The following is a 13385-nucleotide window of genomic DNA, read 5'->3' on the forward strand; positions in this document are numbered from 1 at the left end:
TTGATTCATTCTTCTATACGTTTCTCTTATGAAAGGCACTGTGGTTTTCTTCTGAAATGATCAAACAACAACAGAGCATATAAAGGGTGTGTGTGTATACGTATATATAACATACACACTGTAGATATAAATTTTTGTGAAATTAGGTACAAATAAGAAAAAAATCAATATATTGAAAAGGCAACCAAGAGAATGGGAGAAAATATTTGCAAATCATATATCTGATAGAGGGTTAATATCCTAAATATGTAGAGAATTCATACAACTCAATAGCAAAAAAGCACATCATCAAAATAATAAATGAAAAAAGGAACTAAATAGACATTTTTCCAAAGAAAACATGCAAATCAGGAGTAGGTACATGAAGAGGTGCTTGACATCACTAATCATCAGAGAAATGCAAATGAAGAACACAATGAGATATCACCTCACACCAATCAGGATGGTTATTATCAAAAAAGATAAGAGATAACAAATGCTGGCAAATACGTGGAGAAAAGGGACTCTTTATACACTGTTGGCAGGAATGTAAATTGGTACAACCATTATGGAAAACAGTATGTGGTTCCCATAAAACTGATATTGAACTACCATATGCTCTAGCAGTCCCACTCCTGGGTTTATAGCTGAAGGAACTGAAATCACTATCTTGAAGAGATATCTGAAACTCCATGTTTACTGCAGCTTTATTCACAATAGTCAAGATATGGAAACAACCTAAATGTCCTACAACAGATGAATGGATAAAGAAATTGTGGTATATATACAATGGAATATTATACAGCCATAAAAGTAAGGAAATCCTGTCATTTGTGACAACATGGATGAACCTGGAAGGCATATGCTAAGTGAAATAAGCCAAACAGGTAAATACAAATACTGTATGTTATCATTTACATGCAGAATCCAAAAAAAAAAAAAATCTGATTTCATAAAAACAGAATAGAATAGTGGTCGCAGAGGCTGGTGGCTGGGAAGATGAAGGTCAAAAGGTATAAATTTTTAGTTATAAGAAGAATAAGTTCTGAGGGTCAAATGTACAGCACAGTGACTACAGTTAATAATATATTTCAAATATTATATACTTGAAAATTGTGGAGAGTAGAACTTAAGCATTCTTACCACACACAAAAAAAGAGTTAACTATTTGAGGTGATGAATGTGTTAATTATCTTGATCTTGGTAATCATTTCACAATGAATAAGTATATCAAATCATCATGTTGTACCCTTTAAATATATACAAATGTATTTGGCAATTATTCCTCAGTAAAATTGGAAAAAAGGAAGTAAATTGAGGGAAATAGGAGCAAATAATTCTTTTCATGAACCCACACTCTTAATAAAAATGAATTCTCTTTACAAAGATGATTATTCTACTATTTCATTTAATAGGAATTAAAGATTGTTCAAGATATGCATATAAAATTGAGAATTTTGCCAAAATAAAGATGAAAACACTCCAATGATTATTAGTGAACTCAATAATGGTCTATGGAACTACAGGTTTAGTTTAGTTTTAAGTGTATTTTACCTAATTTATCTTATACTATTTTGCTGTGGAACTATCAAAATTGCTGTAGGGATTACACTAAGCATGGCTACTGATGACTAAGAATTAAGTAAGATGTTTGTTGTGAGGAAACTCAGTGGTGATCTTAGTTTGTATACTGAACAATGAATTGGCTTTCTGCATTCTGTAGGAAGCTAAATTATTATGTCTTTTTCTAAGCTCCTAACTTATGATGAAATCATGATATGAAAACTTCAGAGATATTTTATCAATATTGTCTAAATAGTAAAGTCAAGGTAATTTACATGTGCTATAAAAATGAGTCAAACTGTATGTTATATTTATTTTTAAAATTTATTTTCAAAATTTGGGCATAATTAAAAGAAAATGAACCAATTACACAGCATGACAGCTGTGCTATTAGCTGAGACATTCCTGAGTGCATGTTAAATAGTCAAAAAGTCACGCTTGATATCATGAGTACCTGTAACTTTCCTAATAAGCTAGTATAGAATAGGCTATTTAAAAACACGTTGATCAAATCTAATTTACATATCCCTACCAACAGAAACTTTGAAATATGCAGATTCAAAATTTGGCAAGTATTATTTAATAGAAATAAGGATGCAAAATTTTGGAAGGGGCAAATGCAGAAACAGCATGCAAAAGGGTTAAACACAGGAAGAGTGCCTAAACAGAAATGGAAGACAAAGATATATTTTTAAAATTATATTCAGTATCATAAATGCAGTTTGTAATCAGGGCATTCAAGAATCATTCTTACTTTCATTTCTTTATAATTACGCATGCAAATGATCCAGAGGAAACAAAAGGGAAAAAAAATGTACTCCTAACTTCATATCCAACCTCTAATATTGTGAATCTCTTTGAAACAGGCTTCTTTACTACTAGCAGAGTAAAAGCAGTCCAATAAGTTTATACAACAAAGTGAGTTCCCTTTCCATTTTACCTATTTGAATAGCACATCCAAAACAAATACTATAACTTCTGAAAATTTGCAATACATCTTAGAAAACAGAGACAGCCCTCATAAGACCCGGCCTAAGAACTTTGCTACCATACTTTCCTGAAATTTGAACACTTCCTTACCCTCTTTCAGACAAATAAAAGGAATAATTGTATGGCTCACAGCTTTGGAGCCCTGAAAAATGCAACCAAGATTAAAAGCAATAAGACCTAAGAGTGAACAAGACATACTAAATTGTTCAACCTATGTTTTTACTAACTGTTCTCCGTGATTTATGGAATTTCTGTATAATGGTTTGGACAGGTGCTATGCCACAGAAAATCTATACCTGGATTGAAGAGAACTAAATGTCTACTTTACAGCAATCTATCACACCACATTCAAAGTATTACACCTCAAGACAAGATTTAAGAAATTAATTCTGAGGATTTGATATACAGAGAATCAATTTGCTATTAATGATTTTGTTGCCATGGGTCAGGCCTTGTATAGACTTGCCTAAGGCATTCCATGTGTATGAAAACAAGGTACCCAACCAGCAGAGTTCAAAGCAGCAAAGTGCTGGAAAGATTCCAGGGCAGCAACAACTTCTTTCTTCTAAACCTAATTTTACTTGATATTACACATTCTATTTCCCCCCATCTATCTTCATTAGTCCATACTCCTTTGTCACATTTTCTTTTACTATGAAGAATGGAGGCTTGGAGGCTCTCCTGATTGTATGTCCCAGACCCCCCCCCCCACCCCAGTACTGTTCTTCTCCCCGCCCACACTGTGCTAAGTTTTGGGACAAAAATGGCAAGGAAAAAAGACATGATCCTGCCCTCATTAAGCTTGCAGTCTAATAGGGTAGTTTGACATTAACCAGAATATCAAATTAAGCTGTGATAACTTCTATGTAGACAAAATCTAGGGAGATATGAAATTACTTAATAGAGACTAGGAAAGAAGACAACAGTTGTAGATATAAAGTAATACGAAACAGTTCTTAGTTTTGTAAACATTTCTATACCTTCATGCCTTGCCTTTCTCTATGCTCCTTCTATGTTCCCTTCACATGTGAGTTTCTTAAAGTGTCCTGTTTTTCTGATATCTGCCTCTCTTGATTTTTTTCAATCATCCCTTTTATAATATCCCAACAAGCTAAGCCACATCTATCTTTCTTTTGCAGCTGGATGGAGGATGGAACACGGGCTTTGGAGTCAAATAAATCTAAGACTGAGGCCAGTTTAGTCACTTCACAATTGAAGAATTGTTTTTTTTACAAGATTTCTTAAATTTTTTGAGCCTGGTCTTTTTTTAAATAGCAAAATGAAGTTGTCAACTTTTGAGGGATTTGAGGTAAACGTTCATAGGCTTTGTTACAGAGAAAATATGACCTTAGAGAAAGATGTCTAAGACGTCTGTAAAAAGATTGAATTAATTATTATATCTAAAGAAGGAGGGTACCTATTAGATACTGGCTTGGTCAACCTAGAGCAGAAAAAAGTTGCTCTCAGATGCATGTAGAGAGTAGAATCCAAGCCAGGACAGGAAACAGGGAATTTAACAAAGGAATTTTTAGTTAGCCCATTTTAGCTCATTTCATTAAGCATTCTATTCATAACATTTTTTTCATTAAAACTTCTCTTATTGATTTTATGCTTAAAAAGCATCATTTCATTTTTCTACAGGGAGAGAATGGACTGCTCCTTCAGATTTTTTTTTAATCGTGCTTGATATAACTCCAACCTTTCAGAGATAAATCTGCTTTAAATGTTTAATTTTTACATTATCCATTCAGGTACTAGATTTGTGCCAGGTACTAGATTTGTTGCTGGGTGTTCAGTGGTGATTAGAACAGAAGCAGTTCCTGTCTTCATAGAGCTGCTTTAGTAGTGAAGACAAACACACAACACAAATATATATATATACACACACACACACACACACATATATATATAAAACATATACATGTTATATATATGTGTATATACATTGAACAAACACACACACACACATATATATATATATACATATATGTATATATAGTTACAAAATGTAATAATTAAGTGCAGTCAAAATCAGATTCCTAGTATGCAAATGGGAGGACAGATCCTGGACCATGGTAAAATCACCAGGATAAGGAGGCCTCTTGGAGAAATAAAACCAACCTTTATCTAACATATGCCTCTGCATTAGTTTTCCTATTTTATTTAAATTGCACAAATACACCCATCAAAGGTCAATGAGAAGATCAAATGTTACAATATGTGTATAGTATCCAACACTGCAGGCATTAGATAAATGCTAGTCTCTTTTCTATTCCTTCTTCTCCAATTATTTCAATTCTGACTTTAAAGGAATATTTCCCTTCTATATCTTAACAAATAATTATCTGAGCAAATACCACAAGTGTGAAGTTATAGTTGCAGGCACAGATCAGATAAAAGGAAAGGGTGAGGCAAGTTTTTCTACCCAGATTTACAGGCAGTTGATCACTGCTACGTATCATACATACATACTTTCTTTTTGTCACAATATGAGATAGTTACAGGAATAAAGACACACTAAACAGTAGGAAGTCAACTCAACACTACTGAATGAAATGTCTGATAATTTGCAATAAAGAAATTCTACTGATAATTTACTGGTAAAATCCAATTTTAAAACATTATATGAAAAATATGAAGGGAGTTTATAATGTTCAGTTCATCATGTATTAAAAATATAGAATGTATAAAAATTTTTAAAGATGTTGCTTAACTTTATTTCTACATTTTATGAATCTTACTGATTCTTTAATAAAAAAATAAAAGAGTAATAAAAGAAGTGAGTCACTAAGCTAGTAAGTTGTGCCACTATAATGAATGGTAATGGGTGTATTTTGTTGGAGTTGAAGATCAATATGATTTATTAGCAGATGCTCTACTGATAAAGCTGATAATATAATAATCAGAGAAGTAAAATTCACCTAGAGCTTCACATATGTTTTCATCTCTACTTATGGATTTATTATAGCTTTACCTGATAAACCACCACCTCAACACAGACAAACTCATTGGGACATATTAATTAGTCTAACTTTTATGCTACTAAATTCCACCATCATACAAAATCTATAGAGCATACAAAATGTAAGAAAAGCTCTATTACAAAAAACAAAATAGACTACATGAGATAAACCATTTGAAATGTTTCATATTCCTTTCAGTCTGTTATGTCTACGACTCACTCCTCTTTTGTCAACCAGCAACAGCATTTTTGTCTCCTTTTCTATCATCAGGATTTGATCAATCCCCTCCTGGGCCCAGAACAATCTTGCTTCCACATATATCTTATCTAACTCTCACACTCTCATGTCTCTCTAAACCTATTCTTCCTCTCTGACTTTCTAATGACTGCAGGTTTCTGCACCTTAAAATAAACTCGTCTGTCCTTTATCACTGCAATTGTCTTCTTTAAAAAATCCTTTCTCAGCTAAACTCTTCAAACTACTCCATATCTGCTCTCTCCAATATTCATCACCTCTGACCTTTCTTAACACTCTGAAGAGCGACTTACTTACCTATCACTCTATTTTGAACCCTTCAAGAACAATATGCTGGTCAAATTCAAAGACCTGTTCTCAGATCTCCTCTTGGTTCATCGCCCGGAGTTATCTGACTCTGAGGATCATTTTTCCTAGAAGCTCCTTCCTCCCTTACCTATTGTGGCCCTCTGCTGTTTTTGTTTAGTTCCCTCGGGTTTCTCTTCTCTTTTTCTCCTTTCCATTGGCCATTTGATGGCGTTAAAAATCTACTCATTTTTTTTTTATATTAATTACTCCAAAATCTTTGCCTCAAATCCTGTCTCGCTCCAAATTATCTGTATAGTCTGTATTATTTTAGTGTCTCTAAATATCTTATTGGAACTTCAGTATCTCACAAATTTTGCTCACCATCATCTTCCTTCCTAGTTTTGGTCCTGCTCCTCAGCTTCTTATATACAATGCCATAACCACCATCTCCCCAGCCCTCATACTTGAAATTTTGGCATCATCTTTGAGTCCTTTTTCTCATCTCATCAAAGGCCAAATCCTATTAATTCTGCTTTTGTATTAGCTATCATACTGCTCCCACATCATCATTCCTACTATTACTTACTAGCTCCTGCTCTCATGACATCGCCCCTCGATCAACATAATAGTCTCCTAAGAAGCCTTAAGCCTGGTTTTCTCTCCTTTTGCCAAACCACTGGTGCACAGGTGTCAGATTAATTCTTCTTAGAGATTCAAACTCCTGTGTTCAAATGCATTCCAAAGAAAGATTTAGATCCTTATCAAAGTCCTCCATGAATTAGCTCCAACCTACCTTTCCAACTTTGTTTCCTTAACTCTCTCAGGTACCAAATACCAATCAAATTGAGTTTCTGTTTGGCAGTATCTTGGATTTCCATTCTTATTGCCTATGCTCATAAGGTTCATTACTTCTGAAAGCTCTTTTCTCATCTTTGCAGTTCCATTCACTAATTATCCTTCAAGGCCTACCGCACACGTTACCTCCTACATGAAGGCTTGAGATCGAGGTATCATTCAATGATTACTATCGTCTAAGCACATGAAGCTCTACATGTGTTAATTCTTTCACTACAAACTGATGACAGTTAGTTCAGATGAGGAGATAATCCCATAGAGGATAAGTAACTTGCATATGGTCTCACAGTTAGTAAATGATAGGTAGACCTCAAGTTCTAACTAAAGCTTTCTGACTCTAGTTAACTACTGTAACCTGTTCTCCACTTTACACCCTCTGTAATAAATACCTTGAACTTAGATTTAGGTCTTTAATCCATTTTGAGTTTATTTTTGTGTCTGGTGTTAGGGAGTGTTCTAATTTCATTCTTTTACATGTAGCTGTCCAGTTTTCCCAGCACCACCTATTGAAGAGACCGTCTTTTCTCCATTGTATATTCTTGCCTCCTTTGTCATAGGTTAGGAGACGATAGGTGCATGGGTTTATCTCTGGGCTTTCTATCCTGTTCCATTGATCTATAGTTCTGTTTTTGTGCCAGTACCATACTGTCTTGGTTACTGTAGCTTTGTAGTATAGTCTGAAGTCAGGGAGCCAGACATCTCCAGCTCTGTTTTTCTTTCTCAAGACTGCTTTGGCTATTCAGGGTCTTTTGTGTTTCCATAAAAATTGTAAAGTTTTTTGTTCTAATTCTGTAAAAAATGCCATTGGTAATTTGATAGGCAAAGCAGAAATAGAGTCACCGATGTAGAGAACAAACTTACGGTTACCAAGGGGGAAAAGGGGAGGTGGGACTAAGTGGGAGATTGGGATTGACATATATACACTATTATGTATAAAATAGGTAACTAATGAGAACCTACTGTTTAGCACAGGGAACCCTACTCAATGATCTGTGGTGACCTAAATGGGAAGGAAATCTAAAAAAGAGTGGATATATATATATACGTATAACTGATTCACTTTGCTGTACAGCAGAAACTAACACAACATTGTAAAGCAGCTATACACCAATACAAATTAATGAAAAAAATAAAAACCTTGAACTTTATATTTTCCTCTCTAACAATGTGTATTACTTTGTACCTCATTTTATAGCTTTTAACTTGCATGTCACTTGATGGAGATCTGTGGAGAATTCATGCTGCCTTTATGTAATAATAAGTGTTTACTTAATAAACGCTTGTGCCTGGAGAGATGGATATACTATTTCTCTGTGTGAACAGTTACTATGTCTTTCTACTATCTACTACATCATATATTACATCTTCTAAGATGAGAGGACTTATGTAATCTGTGGCTTTAGAATTAGATGGAGATGTCGTTTTTGAAGCATTATTTTCCATGATCTCAACATGCACCTCTTACTCTAATTAGGCTCAACTGTGCAATCCCTAAAACAAAATGCTCACTGCCACCTCTGCCCTTTGTCCCCAATGTTTCTCTTTCGCAGAATGTCTCTTGCCTCTTCCCAAGCCATATATTGTTCTTCTTTCAAGGTTCAGCTAAAAAATACAAATGTCTTTTATGGCCAAGGTAGTGTTTCATAATTAAAAATTTGATGAGAATAATATTATTATGTGCATACATATAATCTTTGTCTGTGTCAAGCACTGCATCTCTCTAAGTACACTTTTAAGCACATATTAAATACTTTAAAATAATGTTAGTGGGTCTTATGAATTAAGATTATTCTCATATAAGATAAATTCGGGCAGTTAACAGTCGAAAAAAATAATGAATAGTTCTTGAAAATAACAATGTTTTTTGGTGCCTACTATGAAGGCCTATCAAAAGAAGTTGGTCCTATTCTATTATTTCAACCAAATATGTCCCAAAATATTTATTTAATTCAAATTTAGAATTAACTTCTAAAACAATATATGGCAGGCTGGGTGGTTAAGAGGTGCTTTCTTAGTTAATAGATATTAAGGTAAAGATTTTTCCTAATGCTTACTTCCCAAGATGGTAAAAGTAGTCCACTTTACATCTTCTGTGACCTTGTTTTAGCCACATGACTTATATTTGGCAAGGACACAGAAATGAATCCAGCAGCTGCATACAAAATAGGTATGAAATATTTTGTTGAGAGAATTTAATTTTTGATGGAGGTAGCCATTGGCTCAAATAAGCTAAAATGCTCACTAATTTAAAAATCTTATACAGTTTGACTTGACAATATTGCCTTTTTTATCCTTTGTGGTGGACTATACAACAGTTCAAACAAAACAGTGAAACTGTTTTAAAACGTGTTGCCTTGAGAAGGCAGACATCATCTAGTTATCTTGTTTCTATGATTTATTACCCCAGCTGGGTTTTTCTTTTATTTTCCACCACTCCAAGCTAGAAATGGGCAGAAGCAGATCTCCAGAACCAATTGGATAAATGAGGTACTCATACTCTTATTTTTCCTAAAGAGCCTAATAACACCTTCTGAAGAAAAAGGAAAGTATTATTGTTCCTTGAAATGCATTCCTTTTAATTCCACCTGTGTTGAAAAAAAAAAGAAAGAAAAATCCTAGCCACTTCAACAAGATATTTAATTAAACAGAGTAAAGGTCAATACAATTCTGAAAGGAACATTTGTCTAAGCTAATGGATCAGACTGGTCTTTGATAAACCCAGAATCTCCTAAAGAAAGTCATGGCTTGGGTTATTGGGGAGGTGGGGGGGGGAGAATGAGGGAATTCAGGGAACATACATTTCCGTGATAGTCTCTGGCAGATTTGTGGGGATCTCAGTGAGACCTTTCCCACGGCAGTCTACAATATTGTTGCTACAGGTACAAGCAGCTGGACAATGCAAAACACTGCAAGACGGCGCCATAAATGACTGGTGACCTGAAAAAGAAACAAACGGAAGTTATAGTTTCTCCTCCTGAATCTCATCATTGTGAAACACACAAACTTAGCTCAAATAACAAAGCACGTTATTAAACAGAAATGCATTTCTCTAAATACCTGATTATAAAATGATACTATATTTCTACAATATATTTTAGGAAGCATGCATTTATGTTTTGGGGTCAGTACCGATAAAGCAAATGAGATTTTTAAAACTAATTACAAAAATGATAACTTTTAAAATTTGAAAGATTTGTGAGAGAGGTTAAATTCTGATTTGAAACTAGAATTCTATTCAAATTTATTATGAGTTCCAAAAAAAGCAGCAACTTCAGACTAATCTATATTTCATTTCTAATAAGCTTAGATAGAGCGTGGTCTTTATTGAATTTAAGTAGCTTAACTTACTTTAACTCAAAGAAGGAAAGGAAGACAGTAAAACTTCCCTCTTGGTAGACATAACTGTCTAAATAAGTAATCATGTGCCAATAAGTATGGGGGAAGTAGATGATGCTAAGTTTGATTTCTGGGTAGGTTCAAAATTACTGCTTTTTTTGAAGTTGTAATAACTTGTATCAGGTCATTCTGTTAGTTGTAATCTAGATGATTCCTTTTTTGACTTCGTATGGCTTAAAATTTTAGGCTAAGTAGTTACCCAGAGGTATATATTTTACTACTCAATATTGAAATTTTACTGTTCAAATGGTGAACAACAGACTGTCAGGCATTTTGTACCAAATAGGCATCTGCAAACGCTGGGTTTGTCCCTGCACCAGGGCCAGACATCTCTGCCCTGCAGAGAAAGGGCCCGAGTGGTGGTGATACCCGGGGAAGAGGCTGAAGGCTAATTACTAATCAGGTCCCTCTCAACAAGTTCTCACACTTTACAAAAATAGTCTCAGTCTAAACAAGAAACGTGAACTTGCCTTCTTCCTCATCTAGAAAACAGGAAAGAAAAAAGTGAAAAGAGAAAAAAGTGGTTAGTAACGAATTGTTAGTCATTTCCTTATTTAATTTTTTATAAAGCAATCAGACCTACTGAGCACATTCCATGACATTATAAGAAAATTTTGTTTGGGTTACAAAAAGCATGAGAAAATACATAAAAAGGTCTAAAGGATAGCAATAACATAGAATCCTGAACTAGTATGTCTTCTCACTCTTCCTTTAGGAAACGGCTATTTATGATGCATTATAAATATTTTAAATTTTTGTTTTATTGTTATTTTGAACAGACACTTCTGAAGCAGAAATAATTTATATGGATTGGGAATCAGACTGTCTAGGTTGAGATCCTTGAACTTAACTCTATAACCTTTGACAAGGTTACTTACCATTTCTTTTTCTCAGCATTTTAAACTCTAATATAATGTTACATTTCTCGACAGATGTTATGAGGGAGGTAAAAATGAGGTAAATATTTGTGAAATACTTAGACTGGTGCTTAAGCACATAGAAAGAACTAACTGAATGTCACCTATTGATATTTTACATAACCGGTGTCTTACTTTTGTTTACAGATTTGTGTTACTAAAGTTAGTCATTTATCTCTTTTAGGTAGGACTGCATCACATGAAAAGTATTTTGTCACTTTGCAACTACAGTTCTGTTACTTTTTCAATTTCCCAGCCGGGATCCAAGATTAGTTCGTCATTTTTCCAATTGTTAACATCAAAATAGAAATAAATTCTTACTTAAAGGGAAAATCATGAGTAGCAAATAGAACTGTAATTTAGGAATTTCTTATCTTTCCCTTGGACTGAAAACTGAGAAGTCCTTCATCATAACTTAGGTGAAAGTAATCAGTAATTGCCAACCATGCACGAATGTCTTAGAGCCTATGACATCAGCCCTAACACAGAGGATTTCCACAGAGTGATTAGTGCACAACCGCACATTAGTGAGGAACAGTGAAACCTCTGAAGCATGCACCTTACACAGTTCCTTACATCATAGCATACGGGAATATGAAAACAGAAAGGTTCTTTCTCCCTTACCACTGCAGACAAATTCTCGTTTTTGAACCTCAGCTACGTTATGGCCCCTTAGGTGGGATGGCCCCATACACTGAGTGTAGAGGCCCACCCGAGGCCTTTGGCGTAGCCAGTCCGAGAGCCAGGCCAGGTGGCAGTCACAATACAGGTTGTTCGAATGGAGTCGACTAAATGAGAGCCAAGAAGTTTAAAGCAAGAAAACAGAGAAGAGTCATTTCAAAACTTGGAAAATTCATTCATAATAACATATAACTTCGTCTCTACCTATAAATAGGTTAAAGCTTAATAAATGCCAATCTAATTATTTTCCTAGAAATTAAACTGGTTTATAACCACAGACTCAAGTCCCTCTTCATCTACCTCTGAGCTAAGCAAGTATACAGAAGCTTGAACATGACCATGAAAATCTTTTGCCTACGTCTATTCAAAGGGACAAAGAGACACAAAGAAGTCCAAGGCAAATAGCTCTGCAGTCCCAACATACTGGCAGCCAGTGGGGGCGGGGTGGAGGAATGGGGAGGTCTGGGCTCAGGCAGGGGTAGGAGGCATGTTAAGAAATGTTGTGGCTCCCAGTTTGAAATACCAGTTAGTCTTGTCATTATTAGTCTCTGTAGAAACCGCTGGCAAAACTTTTTTAGCAGGTCACTTTCATTTTTTGCTGAACCCGACAGAATAATAATTCAATATAAACCACTTCTTTTCACATCCCTATTCTGATTTCCTTCTTTTTGTTTAATCGCAGTAAAAGGGATTAGCTGCTTTTGGCTCTTGGGGACATAGCCTCAAAGAGCAGGAACTGAAATTAAAAGACATAAATGGCTGGGAGTGAAGGAATTATGCCAGCCCCCTCTGGGATCCACACCTGATCATGGCTCCCTTCCAAGTGGTAAATAGCACTTCTCCATTAATAAAATATCAGACAAATGTATCCACTAAATTAGGTAAACGACTTCAAACTGGCTTTTATGTTTTCTCAAACGAAAGAAAAGGACATCCAAAGCTATAAATCAAAGCTTCATTCCCAGAATCATCTATGCCACGGTAATACCATTTTAGCCCTTTTTAGCTGATGTGCTCGATTATAACCCAATAACAGTAATGGATATTAAAACATGGAACTCAGTCCAGAAAGCTAATTGGACCATAAAAATGGAATTTTTAAGTAGCAATGATAATACAGAATAATGAAACAACCAAAGCAAGGGAATTTAAAGTCAGACGACTGTTTTACATTCTCCTTGAGCCTGGAGGTATGGAATAGACTGTCTTGCCTCCAAACTAGACAGCATGCCGCAGGACAGAAAGGTACATTCTGGGGAAGGCTGGGTGACCTCTGGTGAAGTTGGCTTGGAGGTCAAAGTGGCATCTTTTGGAAGCCACAAGGCACATTCCACATCATTGCTCTCTAAATATTTCCATGGAAACCAAGTACATTACGACGATTCAATTAGATGTGCACACATTTGAAATGAGAAAAGAATATAAAAATTTAAAAACCTGATTAGTAAGACAAACTGTAGTGGATTTCTACAAGAAAATAAGACTGACTATACGTAAA

At 34.9% G+C, this 13385-nt stretch overlaps 1 protein-coding gene across 3 annotated transcripts in view; it reads right to left on the bottom strand.

The window, feature by feature from the left end:
* SLIT2 (slit guidance ligand 2) overlaps positions 1-13385 on the bottom strand; it is a 379714-nt gene that overhangs the window by 109838 nt on the left and 256491 nt on the right. For 2 of the 3 annotated variants that reach the window (XM_059923271.1, XM_059923270.1), the window contains exons 8-9: positions 11831-11994; positions 9692-9830 (exon numbers count right to left, since the gene is read on the bottom strand). In XM_059923271.1, coding sequence (XP_059779254.1) covers positions 9692-9830; positions 11831-11994 — 303 coding nt within the window. The remainder of the gene's footprint in view (positions 1-9691; positions 9831-11830; positions 11995-13385) is intronic. The other variant, XM_059923272.1, reaches the window with a different exon arrangement.

The sequence above is a fragment of the Balaenoptera ricei genome, chromosome 5 (genome assembly GCF_028023285.1).
Source record: "Balaenoptera ricei isolate mBalRic1 chromosome 5, mBalRic1.hap2, whole genome shotgun sequence".
Taxonomy (NCBI): domain Eukaryota; kingdom Metazoa; phylum Chordata; class Mammalia; order Artiodactyla; family Balaenopteridae; genus Balaenoptera; species Balaenoptera ricei.